The sequence below is a fragment of the Bubalus kerabau genome, chromosome 4 (genome assembly GCF_029407905.1).
Source record: "Bubalus kerabau isolate K-KA32 ecotype Philippines breed swamp buffalo chromosome 4, PCC_UOA_SB_1v2, whole genome shotgun sequence".
Taxonomy (NCBI): Eukaryota; Metazoa; Chordata; class Mammalia; order Artiodactyla; family Bovidae; genus Bubalus; species Bubalus kerabau.
Window position 1 is genome coordinate 10,211,988 of NC_073627.1, and position 25,198 is coordinate 10,237,185.

Here is a 25,198-nt window from a genome sequence, read left to right on the forward strand (position 1 = left end):
GTACTGTAGGAGCTGACACCTGCAGCTTCGGCCCGTAGGCCTTTATTTCTCTGGAGAATAAGGTCAAGTTAATCTTCTGGGGTCAGGAGATAAAGGCATTATCGCCCGAGAGCAGAAGGTTGTTCAGTGAGTCATCGACAGCAATAGTAGAGCCAGGCAGACCCAGGAAGTCGTAGGCTGGTCAGGAAGCACTGAGGGTGCCCTGAGCTTAGGGCCCAGGAGTTCTCAGTGATTTCAGACTGCACAGCAGTCCAAGCCAGCGTGGAGAGAGTGGACAGTGGCTTCATCCAGGATTGAGGGTTTGCCGTGCAGGGCAACAGGAAAATCATGGGCAGAGGCCCTTGGATACTGTGTACAATGGGGTCACAGGATGGACGGTGGAACTCACTGGGGCAATGAGAAATGCAGGCTGATTGCAAGGGGTAATAATAATTTTATAATGTTACATATATATATAATTTTCTTCAGAATTAAAACAGATTTATATAAAAATTCATGGACATCTGATGATCTCTTAATTTTGAGAAATACTGACCAAGAGCAGTGGTTCTCAAAAGTGTGGGCCAAGGGCCCAGGGCACCAGCCTCTCCCGAGAACTTAACAGAAATGCAGACTGGCAGCCTTTCCTCCCTTCCAACCAAGTGAATTCCTGGTTGGGGCCCAGGAGTTGGGCCTTGAACCTGGCTCCCGCTCATGCTGGAGACCTGCGGCTCTGACCAGCCTGATGGCCTGCCTTTCAGGTGAGGGAACTGGCCACAGGCTACAGCCCAGGATCCAGGTTCATTTATAGGAAAAGTGGGTCTGAAGCCTGGAACTCCTGACTTTGGTGCGGTTCACTGCCAAAAATCTACGTTGTCATTCCTCGGTTTTGTGTTCTGTTTTCTTTGGTTTGGGTTGGGTTGAAGGCGGTGATGATACTAAGGAGTCGGGGTCTTTTCCTTCTGTTCCTTCTAGTGCCAGAACCTACCAAGACCTGTTCAAGCCAGCCCCAACCTGCCGGCACCAGTACCAGTACTTCCACCAGCACCCTCTCCAGCGGCAGCAATGGCAAACGTGCGTCTGCCGGCGGCCAGCAGCCAGCTGCCGCCCGTTACCTGCCTCGCGAGGTGCCTCCACGCTTCCGCCAGCAAGAACAGAAGCAGCTGTTAAAGAGAGGTCAGCCACTGCCCGCGGGGGCCCTGACCAGCGTGAGTCCCACCCAGGGTGCTGGGCCTGCAGGGCTGAGCCCGCCCCCGCTGCCTGGAGCCGGAGCACAGCCGCACCCCAGCAAGCCCCAGCCAGGTAAACCACCCAGAACCAGAGCGCTCTTTCTACCTGAGAACTGGTTTGCTGTTTTCGCCTTTGCTGCTCAGTAATAAACATGGACATGTTTACTGTACACTTAGCAAAGCCAGCTTGATGATGGATACATTCGCTTCAATTCGATTTTAAGGTTTACTTCTATTTCTCCTACTTACTTATTTTGTTTCTCATGTATTTGCAGATGGCATTAGGTACTTCCCTTGTGGCTCAGCTGGTAAAGAATCCGCCTGCAATTCAGGAGACCTGGGTTCGATGTCTGGGTTGGGAAGATCCCCTGGAGAAGGGAAAGGCTACCCTCTCCAGTATCCTGGCCTGGAGAATTCCTCGTTCTGTATAGTCCATGGGGTCGCAAAGAGTCAGGCACGACTGAGCGACTTTCACTTTCTTTCACTTTAGCTACTTCAGCTAAGCCTGTTGCTCACCAGAAACTAAAGGTCTTCGTTCAGTCTGTATACATCCATCACGGCAGGTGCTTTAGAGCCCTGCAGTGAAAACTGATAGTGAAACCCTTTTCTTCCAGGTAATCAGGACATCTCGTAATGCACACATGCTTTCTGTGCAGGGAGGTAATAGCATTTTATGGGGAGTAGCTGTTTCTAACTGACGTATTTGAGCACCCCGAGGCAGGGCTGCCTGCTCCACCCCCGAGGGGTCCCGGGCTCTGTGCTGCCCACTGCTCGTTGGTGTCCTGGCCTGCAGTTCAACGCCAGCTCTCTCTGGGCTCACAGGAGAACTGGCCACTTGCTCATTTGCTTTCCCTGGAGAAGGGAAAGGCTACCCTCTCCAGTATCCTGGCCTGGAGAATTCCGTGTTCGGTATAGTCCATGGGGTCGCCTCAGAATGTCAGCATCTCTCCTCTCCTCTCCTCTCTCCTGTTCCCCTCCGCTTGATCTCATGGATTAGCACTGTAAAAAAATTTTCTTTACTGGAGCTTAAGGGAAATTTTTGGAAGAGAGCAAAGTCCACGTGTTCAACTGCCATGATTCTCCATTATTTTCTTAAATCTTTCTGTTTCAAGTAATTCAACAATTGGCACTGGTTCTAGCATGGTAGTGAAATTCAGGTCTGTAATTAGAGGCAAAGAGGCTTCTTGTATTCGATTAGAATTTAAAAGAAACATGTCACAATTTTTTTTTTCCTTCATGTGCTGCCTTTTAATATGGAGAATAATTCCCACGTGACTTTGAAGTATTTGCAGCACCATTTCTCAAAACCACGACTTTGTGGTTTTATTTGGAAAAAATATTTTTAGACAACTTCTCCATGTCTCTTCAAATAGTCTTGACTTTCATCTGCTAAATTCCTAATAGAGAGGATGTAGGTCAATGATTGTCAGCAAAAAGCTAGTAAGAGAAGCAATGATCAAATGTATTCATTGACTAGAATCCCATCTGTCTCACTGCCACCAGTTTAATAGTCAAGTCTACGGTTACTCTCCACGCTGAAATATGGTCTTCTGACCCATCTTAACAGATTGCATAGTCAGACTTGTATAGCTTGGTGTTTTGATTTAAGAAGCTTATATTGAAAAACTGAGGTGTTTGCTTCATACTCAGCACAGGGCCTGCATGTAGTAAGTGCTGAGTAAATTCAGATACTAGCTGTGAATGTGGAACTTGTGAGACTTTTGAAACATGCTGCAAATCTCTTTGTACCTTTGAAACACTATTACAGAGCCGCAACTCAAAAACAATTCACAAAATCTTCATAACCTTTTCTTTCTTGTGGTGCAAGTTACTTAATGAATTCATTCATATCCAATTGAAATTCTGTTAGTGGGTTCCACATTTTCTTACCACATTGAAACTTTTCTAGATACTGCTTGAAGTAAAAGCTCTTATAACTTCTTTAAAGTAATACATAGATTTTCATGTGTTTATTTGCATTTGTCTTAGGGTCTTCACTCCCGTAGCCTGTCCACATTAAAATGACTAACATGGTTTGATTCATGATTGCATTCCTCTAAGACTAAATGTAAAAGAATGAGTGCTGGATCAACAGAAAGTGGAGTCTCTCAGTCGTGTCCGACTCTTTGCGACCCCATGGACTGTAGCCCACCAGGCTCCTCCCTCCATGGGATTCTCCAGGCAAGAGTACTGGAGTGGGGTGTCACAACAGAACTGAGATTGAATTACCCAAGCAGGGGGTAAGGTAGTGACTAATCCTTAAGAATTTAACAGCAGACCATTTCTAATGATAAGAAAAGCAAAGTTAGGAGTTATTTCAGCCCAGCACATTAACTTTCTGTGTTTTTCCCCAAGAATATGAGTATATGATAATATATACTGACTACCAGCCTAATGGTCAGAAGTTATTCTTTGCCCTCTGTGGCATGATCTACAGAGGTGATGGAAACACACCCAAATAGACTGTTGCCTCTGTAGCCGGTACAAGTCGCCAGCGGCATTATTGACTTCCCATGACCAACGTGGGTGAGGGTGATAAAAAACCACCTGTGTTTGAGAACAGGCTGAGCTTTCACTGGCTCGCAGGTCACCAGAGGGCAGCAGTCTAAAGCTCCCTCCAGGGACGTCCCTGGTTTCTGGTGGTTAGGACTTCACCTTCTGGTGCAGGGGGTGTGGGTTCAACCCCTGCTCGAGGACCTAAGGTCCTGCATGCCTCATGGCCCAAAAACCAAAATGTAAAACAGAAGCAATGGTGTAATAAATTGAGTAAAGACTTTAAGAATGGTCCACTTCCAAAAAAAACTTTTTTAAAAAAAATAAAAAGAATAAATTGCCCTCCATTTTCTTTTTTAACCAGATCTCAGGTTCTGCGGGCCCCTCTTTGTGCTAGCTTCGTGCCATCTCCATGTCAGCCCAGGGCACCGTTGGAGAGACGCCACTGGTGGTGTGGTTTTTGTAGCATTATTTACGCCAGCACTATCACGTGTCCTAAGGGAGCCAAGCCTTCCATTCTAGCACGCACAGCTAATTCCTGGCCACTTGACTTATAACGTTCAATAATGCTAATGCTGAAGGGAAGCCCTTCAACAAGCTTAAGTAAGTTTAAGCACAGATTCTTTATATTGGGCTTCCAGTTCATAAAAAGACATTTTCAGGTGGACAGTTCCTGTTAATTGTTGATGCACTGACTCCACATTTAGATTAACTCCTGGGGTCACATCCCTTGTGAAAACATGGCTCTCAAACAGGCATGCCCAGAGTAGCCAGGGAAAAAGAGGCCTTGAAACATCTGTGTGGACTGGAAAGGAACTGAGGGGAGGCCTTCAAAGAGCCTTGTGAGGAAGAGGGCCTGGGAGCATTTCCGTTAGAGAAATTCTGGTCTGACACCCCAGGAGGCCTCCTGGACCGGGGCGGCTCCGGAGGGTGGAGACCCAGTTAGGCAGCACAAGTACAGTGGGGCGGGGCTCAGCCCATCCCCCATCACTGGGGCATCCAGAGACTTAATCACCCCCCACAGGTGGGTGGAGGGGGTCCTGTGAGACAGACAGCCCAAGCGGAGCCCTGGATCCAGGTGCTCTCTTTAAATAACAACGGTTTGTCCTGAAATAAAACATTGGCCTTCTAATAAAATAATGCAAACAGAAATAGATTCTAAGTTCCTGTATTGAGTCTGGAGGGGAGCTCCCATCCAGTCAATTAGCAACAAATGTTACCTGGTAAGGTGTGAGGAGTGTACAAATGCGCTGATGCACCCTATGAAACTTCTGAGAAAATGTGAATTTTCTATTCAGACTGTGTTTTTGCGTATCTGCAGTGTAACTCCATCTTGAAACACTTGTGAGCTTTTTTATCTTTTTAAAAAACTTTTTCTGGCCGTGCTAAAGGCAATCTATTGTTTTGGAGGCTGCTTTGTACATTTATAAACAGAGGCTTTGATTACTATGGGTTGTGTTCGCTACTTAGATCTTTTGTAGATAGAAGCAGGAAAGTAATTAAGCTGGACATGTGCCAATTCACATACGGGGCTCATTTAGAAAATTATAGCTAGTGTTGGTATGCCAGACGTTCCGGGGGAAGAGAAACGTTCTGGGGGAAGAGCGGGAAAGAGGAGGACCCGAAAACAAAGGAATGGAAAGGGCAGGAGTTTGTCTGCGTGCAGCCAATAGGCAGCGCGCCCTTTCACTTTTGGCTGACTTTCAAAAACACAGACGGAAAGGAAAGTGGCTCTCGTGCTGCCGCAACTGGGTCCTGCAGTGAAAACAGTGTGACCATCGAAAGAATGTTGAGAGGCAGGAAGATCGGTTTAATGTCAGCTGCAATTAGATAATCAAAGCTTTCAAATCCTCCCGGGGTGGGAAGGGCACCGCCAGTCCTGCCCGCGGGCGCCTGCAGGTCGCCGGGCACAGCCGGCGGAGCCTCCCGGCGGCAACAGCGGGTGTCCGGGCGGAGCGGGGAGCCCGCGCCGCCCTAGATGCGGGCGCCCGGGCGGCTGGCGCGCGAGGTAGCGGCTCCCAAGGGGTGGGCGGCCCCTCTCGCAGGTACTTGTGCCCCCGCGGCCCGCGGAGTAGCCGAAGAGAGCGGCCACCTAGCCCCCAGCGGCCGCTCCTACGGGGTGGGGAGGTTTCCTCCCCTGCGGGGGCTTCTCTCAGGGTCTGGACCCCGGGGAAGCAGCCTCATTCTGCCGTTTTGAAGAAAAGCAGGGCCATCAAGCTTTTTCTGTGGACACTTTGATTATTGTTTTCAGTAAGCCTTTCACTCCGTTCTGCATTTCATAATCCCTTGCAAGGATAGAAGTGGACGGATGAGATGTCTCCGAGTCTGTCCAATGCTGGAGTTCTGAGCTAAGAACACTTTCTCCATGAGATTTTTAAGCCCCCATCAAGGCAGTGGAGGGAGGCGGCTTTGGTTCTCCAAGGCTGAAAACAGTGTTACCTGGATCCCACCCCTTGAAAAACCCAGTGTCCGAATATGTGTTACCAGTGCACATAGCACGCTTGTGTTTCCAACTACAGAAAGCATTTGGAATTACTTTATGATGTAGTTTATTATTCTGCCATTTCCGTTAAAAGGCCTGTGGTGAGAAAGAATGAATTCCGTACCAATTTTCAGGGTTAGCACTAAATTAAGCATTCTGCACACTTCTGAGTAAGTCTTGTTGACACTTCCCTACCTGATTAACCTGATACCTAATTACAGTTTCTCTTACTGGAGCTTTAAAAGCTCTTTGTTAAATACTTTTTCTTGAAAATTTTATCTTTCTGTGGCAACATTTTGGAATTTAAAAGCAAAAGAACAAAGTTTTTCTCTTTATGCTATTGTGTAATCCTTTTAATCACTTAAGACAGTTTGTTACTTAGATTTTTATAGATACCTATTTTTAGAATGTGTGAACTATTCAGACAGCAGTTAAAAAAGAGAATTTAACATGACACATAACTTCATTACTTTTTTCTTTTTTAAGGCTTTTATTTAGTGGAACTAGTTTAATGATAGAATGTTGTAATGGAAGGTGCGCCAGAATTTTATTCTGAAGATACAAGTTTCCATTCAATCTTTACTGGCCATTGGTTATAACACCTTTGCAAGTTTGGCCTGAGTCTGTTTCCCCATCTGTAAAACAGAGGTAACTTGTTCAGTTAACCTAATGTGTGTGGAAATACTTGGAACTTCAAAATGCTATGAAATATGTGATGTCTTAGGGATATGCATGCATGTATGCATGCATTCTTAGTCTTGTCCAACTCTTTTCGCCCCCATGGACTGTAGCCCACCAGACTCCTCTGTCCATGGGATTTCCCAGGCAAGTATATCGGAGTGGATTGCCATTTCCTACTCCAGAGGATCTTCCCGACCCAGGGATTGAACCTGTGTCTTTTGGGTCTCCTGCATTGGCAGGCAGATTCTTTACCCCCTTTAGGGATATGAACACTCTTATTTATAAACGTTCTCAAACTTGCCGCCCAACAAATGCATATATTTTAGCCTTTTAAAGCTCCTGGGCTTATGCTGAAGAATGTAAAATAACCTACAAGAGAATTCAGCCTTGGTTTATTTCAGAGCTTTCATTCATTTCAAAATGCCTACTCACAGAAGTCAGTTATTTCAGTTTCTTTCATATAGTCTTTTAGACTATAACTAACAGATGGATTTTTTAAATTGATAACACAGTCAAGAGATTTTGACTTATGAAAACCATGTTACTCAAATATTTTCAAGGTCATAAATTCTACCAAGAATAATGGTATGCTTTAAAGATAAAGAGAATAATAGTTTTAAAAACATAAAATATTTTAATTTAGGGAATAAATTCTAAGGTCCTAATATGTGGTGGTGGTGGTGATGGTGGTGATGGTAGAGGTGATAATGCTGATGATGTAATTATGATGATGGTGTTAATGATGAAGAGGGGCAGGAGAGGAGAGACTTCAGGGATTCCCCAGAACAGAACTAGTCAAACTGCTCCTCAGAGCCCCCAGAAGGTTTTAAAGGAGTCTGAGTGGGGAAAGATGGTGAGGAGTGGGGAAAGCCTAGCTTTTCCAAAGTGGATTTAGGCTAATTCATTCGTGTGTTGGAGGTGTAGCTTCTGCTGTTTGTTTTCTGTTGTTTGGCCTTTACCACTGCACTTAGGACTGTGGTAAGTTGTATTTTCAAATCAACTGAAGTCTATACTTGAAAACCATAAATATTGCATTAAAACCATAACTTTCTGCTTTCCAATTTTCAAGTCCTTTCCAGCTTTTAAATGCATTTTTGTGTTCAGACTTTTTTTTTGGACTACATGGAATGTGGGATCGTAGTTCCCTGACCAAGGATGGAAGTCATGTCCCATGCATTGGGAGTGTGGAGTCTTAACCAACAGATGCCTGGGAAGTCCCCAGACTATTTTTTTTTTTTTTTTTAATATTAAAGTATACATGACACAGTTGATTCCCATTTCAAAACTTTTTGAGAAGGAAAAAAAATGAGAAAACAAAACTGAAGCCAAGAGTGGCACCTTTGTGCATCACACCTGTCTTGGTACAGAACGTTTTTGTTCATCTGTGCGGTGTTTGTAAGCTCGTCGGCAGGACTGTTGAACATGCGTGTTCAGCACAGTGTGAACTGTCATCAGGGAACTGTCATCTGAGGACACTGTGACTAGAGTTACATAGGAACGGCCTCTGTTACAGGGCCCTAAACGATCAGAAGAGAGGAAGGACTTTGTAAAGAAGCTCCTGGGACGCTAAGAATACCAGAACTGGAGACACTAGGGAGTAGGACCGGAAATCAACTAGTAGAAATATGGCATAGTTACCATTTATCCTTAACTTTTTGGTTTTGTGTTCATTTTATTGTCATATTTAATGTTCATTTTGATCCTGTCAGCACCCTCAAAAGTGCTATTTTCTTGGAAAAAAATCCTTATATCATTTTGGTATTCTCAAAGTTTAATTACAATGAAAGACATTGTAATGTTTGTCTCTCTTTTTTCTCCTTATCCACTGTTTTCATTACAAGTAAAAATATTTTACATGGAAAAAATGTGTTTTAGTGGCTTACATAGTAATAACACTTAGCTAAATGTATATAGCAAATTCACTTGTTAGCCTCATTTTAAGCCCCTCCAAATAGCTCCATATGTAAGAGTTGGCCCTCTTTGCAAGCTTAGGACAGAAGTCCTCACCTGAAAGTGGACTCGAGCTATGCCGCGCATTGGTGAGAGTTGAGCCTTTCCTTTAGGCTCCTTCAGCAGCAGTGACACCTTGTCCTTTCTTTACCCCTCTGTGCCAAAGCACAGGTGTGCCTGCCCATTCAGTAAAACATCCTTAAGGCTGGTGTGGGGGATCGTATTTATTTATTTATTTTGGCCTTGCTGAGCAGCTTTCGGATCTTAGTTCCTCAGCCAGGGATTAAACCCAGAGAGGTGGCAATGAAAGCGCCAAGTCCTAACCACTAGACCGCTAGGGAATTTCCTGGAGGATATTTCATCTCATGCTTTCACCTCCTTCCCTCCTTCCCTCCTTCCCTCTCTCTCTCTCAACTCCCTTCTGGCTGGCTGTACCAAGTTCCAGAACGTTTAGCTCCTCTCTGAGTTAGGAACACTGCTCTCTTGGCATGCACCACTTGCAGACACATTCTTGCCTTTGAGAAAAAGGTCCTGTTGAGTGGATGACAACCCGTAGATTCCCCAGTGCTTGTCGAACGTAGTCCCCACTTGATGGGGCGACTGAAGTGGATGATGGAGAGGAGTGAAGAGGCGGAAGAGTGGCAGTGATGGCCTTTTAAGGTCTGGATGAAGCCCCTGCAAGGATGCATGAGTCCACACAGAGGGGGCTGATGAACCGCGCATTGACGTCTGAGCTTCCAGCTTGCTTCCCCCAGGACTGTGGGCAGATCCGCTTGGAGGTCTTGCAAGCACCCCAGACTCGCCATATCTGGATCTTGGTCCATCTTCTCCCTTCTCCCCACCATCCCAGAACTGCTCTTACTCATGTTAGTGTTTCCTGTTACAGTTTAACTTAGTTCCCTGTGCTATACAGTAGGTCCTTGTTGTTCATCTATTTTATATATAGTTGTGTATGTCTGTTAATTCCAAATTCCTAATTTACCCCTCCCCCCTTCCCTTTTGGTAACCTTAAGTTTCTGTTCTGTAAGTAAGTTCATTTGTATCCGTTTTTTAGATCTCACATATAAGTGATATATGATGTCTTCTTCATCTGTTCCTCTGTCCGTGGACATTTAGGTTGCTTCCAAGACTTGGTTACTGTAAATAGTGCTGCCATGAACATTAGGATGCATGTATCTTTTTGAATTATTGTTTTCTCCAGATATATACCCAGAAGTGGATTGCTAGATCATATGGTAACTCTAGTTTTAGTTTTTTAGGGAACATCCATACTGTTCTCCATGGGGCTTCCCAGGTAACTCTGCTGGTAAAGAATCTGCCTGCAATGCAGGAGACCCCAGTTCAATTCCTGAGTCGAGAAGATCCCCTGGAGAAGGGATAGGCTACTTACTCCAGTATTCTTGGGCTTCCCTTGGGCTCATCTTGGACTCAGATGATAAAGAATCCACCTGCAATGCCAGATACCTGGGTTCAATCCCTGGGGTTGGAAAGATCCCCTGATGGAGGGTGTGGCAACCCATTCAAGTATTCTTGCCTGGAGAATCCCCATGGACAGAGAAGCCTGGTGAGTTATAGTCCATGGGGTCACAAGAGTCGGACACAGCTGAACAACTCAGCACAACACAACACAAACTAATTTGGGGGCTTCCCTGGTGGCTCATTGGTAAAGAACCCGCCTGCCAGTGCAGGTGACATGGGTCCGATCCCTGGGTTGAGATTGAACAACGCCCTGGAGAAGGGAATGGCAACCCACTCCAGTATTTTTGCCTGGAGAATTCCATAGACAGAGGAGCCTGGCGAGCTACAGTCCATGGGGTCGCAAAAGAGTCAGACAGGACTTAGCAACTAAACAAGCTAGTTTTTATAGTATTGGCAAAACCAACAGAAGTAGTCATAAACCAGAGTTGTAGAGCCAGCCCCTAATATTTGGCAATAAAAAACTTTATTGTTTATGGTAATTTAGATACTTGAAGTTTTCTGTTGCCCTCCTTCATTATCCCTTTGTGGTTTTCACCTGGAATTACTTGCCTGCTTTAGAATCACCTAGACCATCATTCTAAATTCATTACATTCCATTTAACTCAGGCAACAGAAATCACTGGTGTGGGAGTTTTTTTAAGGCCGAAATGAGCTTTAGTGTATTCTTTCTAGTGATAGTGATGATTGCATACTTCCTCTTTTCTTCTTTTAGTTCTATCAAATAATAAAAGACATTTGAGGGGACACCCAGTTTTACTGTGCATGATGAGTAAGATTTTTTTCTTGTTGAAATTAATTTGCAAAGAACATAATGGAAAAGTTCTAAAAGAGAAGAAATATTTAATTGCAATTATCTGTGTATCTTACTATTTAAAGAAACTCTGTCAAGGATTTTAATTGAGGTTTTATGTAAATACATTAAATTTTTTACATTACTTTATTTTTGAGTGATGCATACTTCAAATGGGCTTCCCTTGTGGCTCAGCTGATAAAGAATCTGCCTGCAGTGTGGGAGACCTGGGTTTGATCCCTGGGTTGGGAAGATGCCCTGGAGAAGGGCAAGGCTACCCACTCCAGTATTCTGGCCTGGAGAATTCCATGGACTGTATAGACCATGGGGTCACAAAGAGTTGGACACGGCTGAGTGACTTTCACTTCACTTCATACTTCAAATAAAACCTGTTGGAAAATTTGGTATATAAGTTTGATTGCAATGTTAAGAATACTCAAAAAAAATTTGGAAATTACAGGAGATAAAATTCAGATACCAAATACTAGATTATTTTTTAGACTCCTAAGAGTGAAATTATATAAACACTATAGAAAATATCATATAAAGTTCTTCTGGGGAATCTCCAAAGAAAAGACTAAATTAGCAAAATAGAAAGCAGAAGTAGAAGGAATACCTAGAGATCTAAGAAGATACCAGATGTAGGGCTGTGAATATTTTTTTATTAATGCTCAGGAAACTGGGGTAAACCATAATCACTGGTAATAACAGATAAAGTAGTAGAAATGTAATTAAGTGATTCTAACCATTATTCCCTTGATAACATGAGATATCATTTTCTAAAGCTTCTTCTTTCTGTCTCTCCATCCCCAACCCCCAAAATACTTGGTTCTGTTATGTGAATTAATGTAATTTTGGACGCATTAACTCTTTTTTGAGTGGGAGCTACTTAGAAGACATAAGAGACTTGGGTTCCATCCCTGGGTCAGGAAGATCCCCTGGAGGAGGGCATGGCAATCCACTCCAGTATTCTTGCCTGAAGAATCCCATGGACAGAGGAGTCTGGTGGGTTATGGAATGGTCCATGGGGTCACAAAGAGTCTGACATGATCTAAGCCACTTAGCACGCACTTAGAAGATAAATAACTTTTTTTCTTGAAGTCATTTTTAGTATCGGTCATTCAGAATTGAAAACTCAGAAGAAAGAGTGTGCCCCCAAGACTAATTTGAGCAGTCGATTGACAAGTGGGAGGAGAAGCTAACTTTGAACGTGTTTGGTCTTTTTCAGATCTCGGTCACAGTGGCCCAGCGGAGCATTATGAGAGTTCCCACTGGGGGCAGCAGCCCACTTACCGGAGCGAGGCCAGCTGCAGCTGGGAGAAGACGCTGAGCGACAGGACGGACGCGGGGGCCTGGCCTTCCATCACGGGAGCAGAGACGGAATCCGCCTCAGAATGCACCACAGACACTGACTCTGCCTCCAGCTGTGGCTCAGAGAACAGTAGCATGGCTACGGGGAGCGCCCAGGGCAGCTCCACTGGACAGGCCAAGAAGGCGAGCGGCAGTAATGGCTCCAACGGCACACTGGTCCCAAACCCGCCCGCTCAGAGTGCCCTTGGGGCGGGGGGAGCGAGCAGTAACGGAGCTGCCGCCAGAGTGTGGGGCGTAGCCGCCAGCGCCGGCCCGGGCCTGGCTCACTGCTCCCTCGGCGGGGATGGGAAAATGGACAACATGATCGGAGATGGGAGGAGTCAGAACTGCTGGGGTGCCTCCAACTCCAACGCTGGCATTAATCTTAACCTTAATCCTAACGCCAACCCAGCTGCCTGGCCTGTACTCGGACATGAAGGAACTGTGGGGACAGGCAACCCTTCCAGTATTTGCAGTCCGGTCAGTGCCATAGGTCAGAACATGGGCACCCAGAATGGGAACCCCGCGGGCACTTTAGGTGCGTGGGGAAACTTGCTGCCGCAAGAGAGCACAGGACCACAGACGTCCACTTCCCAGAATGTGTCTTTCAGCGCACAACCTCAGAACCTTAACACTGACGGGCCAAACAACACTAACCCCCTGAGCCCTTCTCCCAGCCCTCTCAACGCAGTGCAGACGAACGGACTGCCGAACTGGGGCATGGCTGTTGGCATGGGGGCCATCATCCCGCCCCACCTGCAAGGCCTTCCTGGTGCTAACGGATCGTCAGTTTCTCAAGTCGGCGGGGGTGGCGGCGAAGGAATCGGCAGTTCTGTGTGGGGACTGTCCCCAGGTAACCCGGCCACAGGAAACAGCGGTTCCGGGTTCAGTCAGGGGAATGGCGACACTGTGAACTCAGCATTAAGTGCTAAGCAGAACGGCTCCAGCAGCGCTGTGCAGAAGGAGGGGAATGGAGGGAACAACGCGTGGGACTCAGGACCTCCCGCTGGTCCTGGCATCCTCGCCTGGGGGCGGGGTGGGGGCAGCAGCGGTGTGGGCAACCTCCACTCGGGAGCTTGGGGCCACCCCAGCCGGAGCACCTCCAACGGGGTGAACGGGGACTGGGGGAAGCCCCCCAACCAGCATTCCAGTAGCGACATCAACGGGAAAGGATCAACAGGGTGGGACAGTCCTAGCGCTGGCGGCCAGAATCCTGCTGCGCAGCCTGGCAGCGAGCATGTGAACTCTTGGGCCAAAGCTGCGTCCTCTGGAACGTCGGCCAGTGAAGGCAGCAGCGACGGTTCTGGCAGCCACCACGAAGGGAGCACTGGGAGGGATGGAGAAGGCCGACGGCGAGACAAAGGGGTTCTCGAGCAAGGGCACCTCCAGTTGCCAAGGAGCGACCTGGACCCAAGAGTTCTGTCCAACACTGGTTGGGGACAGACTCCAGTGAAGCAAAACACTGCCTGGGAATTTGAAGAGTCCCCCAGGTCTGAGCGCAAGAACGACAATGGGACAGAGGCCTGGGGGTGTGCAGCTACTCAGCCTTCACACTCAGGGGGGAAGAACGATGGGTCCAGCGTGAACAGTACAAATACCTCTTCAGTATCGGGGTGGGTCAGCTCACCGCCTGCTGCTGCGCCAGCGCACGCCGGCTGGGGAGACAGCAGCCACAAAGCGCCAAATGGCCCCGGGGTTTGGGGGGAGGCGATAAGCTCTACTGCTGTTAATAATGCTGCTGCTGCCAAGAGTGGCCACGCTTGGAGCGGGACCGTAAATCAGGAGGACAAGTCCCCCACCTGGGCTGAGCCTCAGAAACCCAGATCTCAGAACTGGGGAGATGGACACAAGCCGAACCCAGCCTGGAGCGCAGGAGGGGGAGACTGGGCGGATTCATCCTCGGTCCTCGGACACCTGGGGGAGGGGAAGAAGAATGCCTCCGGCTGGGATGCTGACAGTAGTCGGGCAGGGTCTGGTTGGAACGAGGCTCCGAGGTCGGGGACCGGTGGCTGGGGCAATGGCACAAACGCGAAGGTGAATCCAGGGACAAGCTGGGGAGAGTCTCTGAAGCCCGGCCCCCAACAGAACTGGGCGAGCAAACCCCCAGACAGCAGCTCGAGTAACTGGGGAGGAGCCGCTTCCGTGAAACAGACAGGAACAGGGTGGATCGGGGGGCCGGTCCCCGTCAAGCCGAAGGACACCAGCGAGGCCACGGGCTGGGAGGAGCCTTCCCCGCCCTCCATCCGACGCAAAATGGAAATCGATGACGGTACCTCAGCTTGGGGCGACCCGAGCAACTACAACAATAAAACTGTAAACATGTGGGACAGAAACAACCCGGGCATCCAGAGCAGCGCCTCGGCCGGCGCCACCGCCACCGCCACGAGTGACAGCGCGAGCACGGCCGAGGCGCCCCCGGCACACCAGGCCAGCGCCCAGCTCAGCCGATCGCCACTGCTCGGCCCAGGTACGGGGCTGCATTTGCCTTCAGAGGTTAAAGAAAAACCCTGGTTACGTTTGCACACACACTCAACTAGCGTTTTTGTAGCAAATGACATTAAACTGATTTCCATGCCCGTCACCTTACAGGATTGTATTTGAATATTATCCAAAGAGATAATATTATAGAGAAAAAATAAAGTAGGATTTTCCGATAGCTTTCAATCCAAGAGAAAGAAAAGAGAAAAAAATAAAGTAGGATTTTCTGATAGCTTTCAGTCCAAGGGGGGAAAATAGTACCCACTTTCAAGAGAAAGGAGAGAAAAAAAAATATACCCTCTTTAGAAAGATTGGAGGCCATTGTGTTAGCCTGTGTTTACTTATTACAAAGTCTTTGTTTATTTATGAGATAAACCAGTGGTTCTCAACCCCAGAGGGCTTTCGTTAGAATTCCCCGGGAGTTTATGGAGCTGGGAGGTACCAGTCTCAGAGACACCTCAGATGCAGGAGTCGTTGGTCCGGATGGGAAGCCCGCCCACTGGCTGGTTTTGAAGCTCCGCAGGTGTTTCTGATGTGGTTGACCATGAAATAAAACCATTTTTGGTTGAAATGGTTTTATATGGCATTATACAGTACCATTCATGTTCTGATTTCAGTGGAAAGAAAAATGCTAAAATTAGATGAAAATCTGTGTGTTGAGTCCCTGCCCAGCGCAAGGCACTCTCCTAGATACTGCAGTAAAAGAGGCTAGAAGCTGTTACAGACCAGAGCCTGCCCTCAGGGAGCGTGAGCGTGACTGAGAAAATACACGTGCAACACAGACCATGGGAGAGAGAGCGATTTCAGTCCCGCTGGCCTTTGTAACTAGAGAACTGGCAGAGGAATGGCTCAGATAGAGGCGCTAGCACAGAAGACCTGGAGGCAAGAGGGAAGGTAGCATCTCTGAGGAACAGAAAGAACTTCACCATAGTTGGTGCTGGGGGTGCGTGGTGGGGGGTGGTAGGAAGGCCTTGCAGAGAAAGGAGACCACGGCAAGAGCAGGCACGTTCTTTTAGGCCCTGTGAAGGAATTGGGGTGTATCCAGAGATCTGGGGAAGCCACTGAGAAGATGAAGCCGATTGAACCATCAGGCTTAATTACAGAATCGTGTCACCTGTAAGATGAAGAGTGGATTGGTGGGAAGCACAGCTGGAGGAGAAGAGCTGAGCTCAGCCGTGTTTGGCATGAGAGGGGAAGGAATAGTGGCCAGGGGTGTAGATGGATACAGCAGCCAGCCTGGGAAAGCATCTGGATGCAGGAGCAGGGAGGGTTCAGAGCTCAGGCAGGTGGGCAGGTCATGGCAAGGTGCACTGCCTTCTCAGGGCACACACGGGAGGCACATGTCCTTGGAGGGGACAGCAGAGGTTGGATGCAGAAGCCTGGGTCTCAGCCAGAGATGGGGCAGCAGGTACAACTGTGGGAGAAGGGCAATGAGCCAAGGTCGAGAGGAGAGATTCTGTCTAAGATGGTAGGGTTCTGGGCTTTCCTAGTGGCTCGGTGGTAAATAATCCACCTGCCAGTGTAGGAGACAAGATCGATCTCAGATAGATCCCTGATCTGGGAAGGTCCCACATGCCACGTAGCAGCTAAGCCCACGGGCCACAACTATCGAGGCTACGCCCCAGAGCCCATTTCTGCAACATAAGGAGCCACCACAGTGACGAGAGTAGCCCCTTCTCGCCGCAACTGGAGAAAAGCCCGCACAGCAACGAAGACCCAGCATAGCCAAAACTAAAGTATTATTAAGAAACACAGCTATCACGTCACACCCACCCAAGTCTTTCTTCTGGAAGTCCTCGTTCCCATGACTTCTCCTCGGGTCACAGTCAGAGCTCCCTCACCCCCTGCTCACTGTCTCTGAAAAAGCTCCTGCTGACATGTGCCTGGTGCCCGGGTCCTGGCGACAAGCATGGCCTGGCACTGCCGGGCGACCGCATCTTATGCTCATCTCATGTGGTCCTGACGGCCGTCCGGGCCTCTTATTACAGAGGAAACGGGCAGTTAAGTAGCTTGCTGAGGGCACACGTTGTGGGGAGGTGGTGGGGGTCTCAGATGTGAAATACATACCCACCCACTGCCACTTGTAATGTATGACATCCATGACACCCCACAGAGACAGGGACAACATCACGTGCATTTGTGATTTTTTTTTTTTCCTCTTGAATATGTTACCCTCAGAATCTCCTCTTAATGGTTTTTAGTAGACAAAGAATATGAGATTCACCCTGGATAAAGGCATTCCTGTTTGGTTGGAAGAGCCAAAGTTATTGTATGTGAAAAATATTTATAGATTATATATATATATATATATATATATATTTTTTTTTTTTTTTTTAACAAATTGCACACAGTCTCACCAAACGTAGAAGAAGGAGAACGTGCCCCATCCACCATGGTGACTGTTTCCGGGTTCTTGTTTGTTCTCCGTCCTCCGGGCCTTATGCGCGTGTGTGATGTCTATATTTGTCACGATAGTGTGGAAGCAGCTGTGGATTTTATTTCAACCACTTTGACAGAGACGGATAAAAAGTTAGAGGAATTACTTGCACGTAGTGGCTCAGACAGTGAAGCGTCTGCCCACAATGCGGGAGACCCAGGTTCGATCCCTGGGTTGGAAAGATCCCCTGGAGAAGGAAATGGCAACCCACTCCAGTACTCTTGCCTAGAAAAGTCCATGGATGGAGGAGCCTGGTGGGCTACAGTCCATGGGGTCGCAAAGAGTCAGACATGACTGAGTGACTTCACTTTCACTGAGCCCTACTGGAAAAGGAAGTGGCAACCCACTCTAGTATTCTTGCCTGGGAAATCCCATAGACAGAGGAGCCTGGTGGGCTACAGTCCACGGGTCACAAAGAGTTGGACACAACTTAGCGATTGAACAACAACAGCTGAGCCCTGTGCAGAGACTGTGCACACTTACTGTGTCACTGGGGATGATGGGGTTACTCCGTAATTTTTTATTGATGACATTAGTCTCGTATTCTGCCACGACACAGTGTAGCTGTGTTGAGGCATTATCCTTGCCCCACATCACCTATGATATTCCCATCTGTCCTGAACTGAGCACTATTCTGCAGTGAGAGCAGAGTCCATCCCTCTCAGGGACCACAGGTGATCTGAGCCTGTCCCTGTCCCAGTCTGGGGGACCAGCTGTTCTTTGTGCTACAGAAGGATCAGTCACACCTCCCTTGGTTCCGTTCATAACAGTGACAAGGTGCTGCTTCCTTTGGGTCCTCTCCATTCATTTTCACACATACAGCCCCTGGCCCTTCCTGTCGGGGCTTGTGGTACCCGGGCCACCGGGATCAGAGATGGAAGCAGCAATGACAGCACCTGCTAGGCTGTGGCTCAGCTCACGGCTTGAACACACTTGCCTGTTGTTGCTGCAGATCAACTGGGATTCCCCCTCCAAACAAACTGCAAACCCGATGAATGTCTGATGAGGTTTCTGCTACAGAGCAGGTCTTTTACAGATTCTGCAGCATCACCCTTGACCTTCACTGATTTTACAGAATGTTCACTAACCTCAGAGTTTGGGTTTTAAGTTCTTTTTAATTGCTGATCATCACCACTTAAAGATATTGATCTCTGTCTCGCAAAATATGGTTTCTCGATTGCATAGGTTTTTGCGTGTGTGTGTCCGGTTTTGTAAAAGTAAGTGCTACAGGACAATCATTTTGTCCCATTCTTATTATATTAATACTAGTTAGTTTTCTGATGAGCCTAAGGATACTAACTGATACTAATTTATGAAATGCAGTGTAGGATTTACACTGGAGTGTTTGGATCTAGTTCAAACCCAGTCTGGAGCTGGAACACAGTAATCTAGAGAAATGCTGTGTATCTGCCTTTTTTTTGTCTCTCCTTTTTACCCTTTTTGTTCACACTGTGGGGCATGTGGGATCTTAGTTCCTCGACCAGGGATCAAACCAGTGCCCTGTGCATTGGCAGAATGGAGTCCTAACTGTGTGCCTGCCTTTTGATCAGGTGATTTTGTTATTTAATTGCCGACAATAAATCACTATATCTTTGCAGCTGATTGACTATTAATAACACCTGAATTATTTGAGCTTCCCAAAACTTCCTTAATTTTTGTCTTCTATGTTAATTTTCCTAATTTTGTTCCTTCAATTTGTAAAACTGTTTCTCCCAACATGGATTATTGTTTTTTGTGTAGTTACAGGTAATATTATAGTTAGTTTTTGCCGACAATAGTGATTAGGGCTAACTTCCCTGATGGTACCTTTAACCAGGTGGCTGAGTGGATAAAGAATCTGCCTGCAGTACGGGACACCCGGGTTCAATCCCTGGGTTGGGAAGATCCCCTGGAGAAGGGAATGGCAACCCACTCCAGTATTCTTACCTGGAGAATTTCATGGACAGAGGAGCCTGACTGGCTACAGTCCATGGGGTAGCAAAGAGTTGAACATGACTGAGTGATTAACACTTGCCTTGATATTGATAATAATTCACTTAATGTTTTGCTCATTATTCAGCTTGTAATTTTAAATGATTCATAGGTGGTAGGTAGTTTTGTCATTAATCATTACTGTTGTATTTTATTAGAGTAAAGCATCAAGGGAGCTGATTCCATGCTATTTTTAGTCAGAAAACTAATATATTTCATAACCGAGATGGTAATATCCATGTTTTAACCAAATAATTTAAATTCTGTGATTGGCTTATTTGTGGTTTCTGTTCTTCAGTTAGTGTTTAAAGCATTCACAGTTCTGCCTGTGAGAAGCTATGTCTGTATGAAAATTATAGCTGACGTGAGCTATCAGCGTGACTTTTCAGTATTATCAAGTGAGCCTATGGGCAAAGGCACAAAGATCAGAATTTGGGTTGATTTGGAAGTTTGCATATGACATGTAAAATGTTTGTCTTGCTAAAGTATAAAGTAGGTGGGGAGATCCTTAGTGTGGCCTAGTCTCTTAACCTCGCCTGTGCCTCTTAGATAGTAACGCCAGAACCTTCTGAATTCGCTAGGAAACCTTCCCTAGTTTAATTGCATCCTTGTCTCTGGTACAAGGCCCTGCTCAGGATGCTAGCACAGGATGGGGTGGAGGAATGAAAGCAGAATTCTGAGATACGCTTGGAACCGCCCTTCTCCATAATTCCTCCATTTGGTTCCCATCTTTTAACACCAATATCTCAACTCCTTTCCCAACTTACTGCTGGTACCTAAGAACCATCTGGGTGCTCTGTTATTACTTTATCTGTACATGTTTCCTCTTCTATCTTCTTTGTTTGCCCAGACCTGTGTTTTTGACGGTTGGTCAAAAGATAAGTAGAAAAATGTTGCAACTCGTAAATTTTTTATAAGAGATTAATATGAAATTTCTTTTAGGTTGTCACATATAACACCAGAAGCAAAAGAGCTACTCCTTAAACTTAAGTTCTAAACTACTTTTTAAAACTCTTATCTTGTTGCAGATGGTGTGAATTGAATAGCTTTTAATATAACGGACTTTGAGTTTTAAGGGAGTAGGTAGGGGTCAGAAGTGAGAAGACTGCAACTTAAAAAAAAAAAACAGACAAATCTGATTAGATTTAATATTGTCTCCTTTTCACTTTCTCCTAAAAGCCATCCTAAAGATAATCTCAAAATGATTTTGAACTTGACATCACCATTCTTACTTTCTCTCTCTCTGTTTCACTTTTGTTGTCTTCTGTCTCCCCGGTGCCCTCTTCAGTTTCGTCGGGCTGGGGAGAAATGCCTAACGTTCATTCGAAGGCTGAAAACTCTTGGGGGGAGTCATCATCCCCGTCCACCCTGGTTGATAATGGCACAGCAGCATGGGGCAAGCCACCCAGCAGCGGCAGCGGATGGGGGGACCAGCCCACCGAGCCGGCGCTGACATTCGGGAGGGCCAGCGCCCCCGCTGCCGCCCCAGCCCTGTGCAAACCAGGTGAGCCCAGCGTCTTGCCCGCCCTGGGTCGGCTGTTTGGAAATGGGCCCACATACTCTATTTAGAAGCATACTTCTCATTTAATTTTAAGAATTAGTGTTTTAGGACACTTTCCTCATTTTATTTACATTTGAAGTGAAAGTTGCTCAATCGTGTCCGACTCTTTGCAACCCCATGAACTGTAGCCTGGATCCTCTGTCCATGGGATTCTCCAAGCAAGAATACTGGAGTGGGTTGCCATTCTCTTCTCCAGGGGATCTTCCCGACCCAGGGATTGAACCCGGGTCTTCCCGCATCGCTGGTGGATTCTTTACCATCTGAGCCACCACATTTTAAGACTAATGTTAAACTTAGACTGTAAAGAAATATTTGCCTTGTCTGATAAATGAAGGAAAAGGAGCTTTTGAGAGAAGTCCATGCTCTCCTTTTAAAAGAAAAAAAAAAAATGATGGTTAGTAGCCTCCAGGTTTCTTCAGCAGAATTCTCCTACCTGTCATTCAGACAATTTAAACCTGCTCTTTCACTGAACAGGTGGATAAAGCAGGTCATTTTTCTTTTTGAGATTGGGTTTTGAAAAATATATTACTCCACAGTTTGACACTTGCCTTGCTTTTGCTGCCTAGTAAACAAAATTCAGCTTTGGGTTCTCTCTTTTTTTCTTTTTTTAAAGAGGAAAAAACAGGCTGTGTTTTCCTCCCATTATTGGAAAGTATAATAGGTATACATAAAATGTGCATCCTTGCTGTTGTCCAGATCACGTTCACCAAGTGGAATTCTGTAATGTGTGGCTGCTGTACAGTGTGATGCTTCTGACAGTAGTATGAATGGAAGTTGACTGGTTTAAGTCCAGCGTAACATCAATTGTTCACATGGGTGCAAAAGCGCTTTTTGGTTGTTTTTTTTTTTTGAGATTATTAAGATCTTAAAAATGCAGCTTTATTGTTTCAGTGTTTTGTTACTTAGTCAGCACTGGACAGTGTTCTCTGTGTGCCACCCGTTTTCCCGTATTATTTATCCCATTCATTAAAAATGGGTAAATCCCATCCAGTTTATCCCATTCGTGTCACTTCTTGGAAACCTGCAGGATGGGAAGCTCCTGGGTGTGTAGATTCCGGTGTCGAGGCAACGTGTTTGTTTGTATCATTTGTCCTCGGAGGCCTAATGACATGCCTGGCCACCTTGTAAGCCTCAAGTCTTCATCGTCTTATAGACTGTAGCTAACTGTAGTGTCACCTGATCTTTGGCCTTCAGATTCCCCAGGGAGGAGAGTTTGGGGTGACTTTTACACCAAAGATTACTTTGTATTTATTTAAGAAAGGAGAAAACAATAATATCCTGAAATTGAAACTCAGTGTTCAGCTTGCCTCTGTCTGAGCCCTTGGCTGTGTCCCTCCTGTCGTTCTGGGAGCATCTCCTGGGAGCTCGTCAAGAGTGCAGGCTGCCGAGCCCGAGCACAGACTTTTCAGGATCCTCAGGCGGCTCAGGTCTGGTCGCACTGGGGGAAGCACTGGTGCCCGTGGCGTGCCACGTGACACGGAGGACTGTGATCGTTTTCAGGACTCTGCCTCTTACCAGCATCTCATGTCACTCAGCAACGGCCACCTTCGGTAACCCCCAGGATTGATCGTTAGAATGTCCATGTTTCAAAACGACCTCTAGGGACTTCCCTGGTGGTCCAGTGGTTGAGACTCCACGCTCCCAATGCAGGGGGCCCAGGTTCCATTCCTGGTCAGGGAACTAGACCCAACACACCGCAACTAAAGATTCTGCGTGTCGCCAACCTAGATGGAAGACCCCACATGCCACAGCTAAGATCCGGCACAGCCAAATAAATAAATATGTCTTTAAAAAGTGACCTCTAGTGGGTTAAGGGCGTTGGAACAGCACAGATTACAAATAGCTGGAGTTTGAAGACAAAAACAGGCGTACATATACATGTACATTACATGTCCGGTAGGAAAAATTAAATTCTTAGGTGTAAGAAAGGACAGAGGAGTAAGAGGTAGGCGCTGTACAGCCCTCTGTCCTGCCTCCCCTCAGCGGTGTCACAGGGTGCCGCTGTCTGCTTTGGGAATGGTGACTGATACACGCTCCTGCTCCCTCTCTTTCTAGCTTCAAAATCTATGCAAGAAGGCTGGGGCAGCGGCGGGGACGACGCGAACCTCGGCGCCAGTCAGTGGGAGGACGAGGACGGGGGCATGTGGAACAATGCGGCTTCGCAGGAGAGCCCCTCTTCCTGCAGCTCTTGGGGGAACGCTCCCAAGAAAGGGCTCCAGAAGGTGCGTGTGGCCCCGGGGTGGGGGGGTGAACGCTGAGCCCTGCACGGTGTCAAGGTGGTCTCTCCAGTTAGTGACAGAGAGAGCCGAGGCTCTCAGAGTGCCCTGAGGACCCTGGGGGTCCTGAGGCCCTCTTAGGGGGTCTCTGCCGAGCGCAGAGCGTGACACGGCATTACTGTCTCAGCAGCACGAGAGCAGGGGCTGATGGGTGAATCCGGATGCTTCCGTGAAGCCGCACAGTGGAGAGGGGTCCAGCCAGGTGTGACCGTGCCACTTGTCTCACCAAAAATTTTTGTTCTAGAAAATATAATTATTTTCCATTAAAAAATATTGTTATGTTAACATATAATGGGGCATGTTGTGCACGTATGTGCATGCGTGCTCAGTCCTCTTGGACTCCTTTTGACCCCTTGGGCTGTAGCCCACCAGGCTCCTCTGTCCATGGGGTTTCCCAGGCAGGAATACTGGAGTGGGTTGCCATTCTCTTCTGCAGGGTATCTTCCCAACCCAAGGATCAAACCCACATCCCTTGTGTCTCCCACTTGTCATAGGACAGCAAAAAAAAAAAAAAAATTATAATAACCTGAATGTACATTGATGGCATAATTAGCTAAATTATGCTACCTCCATATTATGAAAAACTAAAAAAATTTTTAAAGAACCTTTAAACGTACTCATATGAAAAGATCACCAAAATATATCGCTAAGTGAAAGACAAGGCACAGAATCTCTGTCTAGCACATCCCCGATTTTAGGGGGCAGAGGAAGAGGAGAGAGAAGTGGATGTGTGAGTCACGCGCACACTCATAACAGCCTCTGTAGAATTCAGAACTGTCTGGAAGGATGAGAAAGCAAAGGAGAACTCAGCAGACTGGGCATGGAATAGGAGGAAGATGCTTCCCTGTGCCCCTCGTTTCTGCTCTTGAATCATGTGAATGTATTATCCGTTTAAAACAATTCCAGTTTGAAAGCCACTCAATTGGCAGTTAGCAGAGCCCAGAAACTAAATCCTGGGCTCTCTGCTCATAAAGAGTAGATGTGATGGCAGGCTTCAAATTATGTCTTTTCACAGGCTGGCTGGCAAAGCATCCAATTAATGACAGGACCAGAAACACCGAACTGGTGAATTAAAATATTGTGTATTCTTGGCAAACCTGGCTCTGGCTGCACAGGAAGGATTATAATCACCTCCAGAGAGGCTGCTTCCTTGAGAAAAGCCAGCATGTTCGTTTACGGTCACCCTACAAACTGTGTCCTGTGACTGGCACTAGTGGAAAAGGACCCACCTGCCAGTGCAGGAGACGTAAGGACACAGGTTCAAACCCTGGGTCCCAAGGATTCCCCTGGAAGAAGGCATGGCAGCCTACTCCAGTATTCGTGCCTGAAGAATCCCATAGACCTGGGAGCCTGGCAGGCTATAGTCCATGGGGTCGCAAAGAGTCGGACACGACTGAAGTTATTTACCAGGTTCCCCCCCTTTATTTATTTATTTTGAGGCTAATCACTTTACAGTATTGTATTGGTTTTGCCATACATTGACATGAATCCGCCGCGGGGGTACATGTGTTCCCTATCCTGAACCCACCTCCCACCTCCCTCCCCATCCCATCCCTCTGGGTCATCCCAGTGCACCAGCCCTGAGCACCCTAAATCATGCATCGAACCTGGACTGGTGATCCGTTTCACATATGATAATATACATGTTTCGATGCCATTCTCCCAGGTTTTTTTTTCTAATGAGCTTTTTAAACTTTATTTCTTTATTTTTGACTGCCCTGGGTCTTCGTTGCTGTGCCCTGCTTTTCTCTAGTTGTGGCGAGCCGGGGCTACTCTCTGGTTGCGGTGAGCGGGCTCCTCATTGCAGTGGCTTCCCTTGCAGGGAAGGGCTCTAGGCGCTCAGGCCTGTATGGTTGCGGCACCTGGGCTTAGTTGCTCCTTGGCATGTGGGATCCTCCTCAAGTAAAGTAAAATTTAAAAACGCGACGCACATGCCCATGGAGGGTACTGGCGGGCTAAGAGGCATCACCTCCGAGTTGAAACCATCTCTGGCAGTTGGAGTCAGGAACCTGACATGGCCCCTGGGATCAAACCCTAGTCCC

General features: G+C 47.0%; 1 protein-coding gene across 4 annotated transcripts in view; it reads left to right on the forward strand.

The window, feature by feature from the left end:
- Nucleotides 1–25,198, forward strand: part of TNRC6C (trinucleotide repeat containing adaptor 6C) — a 113,345-nt gene that overhangs the window by 59,946 nt on the left and 28,201 nt on the right. For 3 of the 4 annotated variants that reach the window (XM_055575245.1, XM_055575247.1, XM_055575246.1), the window contains exons 4-7: nucleotides 955–1,281; nucleotides 12,312–14,900; nucleotides 20,608–20,823; nucleotides 22,936–23,102. In XM_055575245.1, the coding sequence (XP_055431220.1) occupies nucleotides 955–1,281; nucleotides 12,312–14,900; nucleotides 20,608–20,823; nucleotides 22,936–23,102 (3,299 nt within the window). Of the gene's footprint in view, nucleotides 1–954; nucleotides 5,747–12,311; nucleotides 14,901–20,607; nucleotides 20,824–22,935; nucleotides 23,103–25,198 lie in introns of those variants that run through there. The other variant, XM_055575248.1, reaches the window with a different exon arrangement.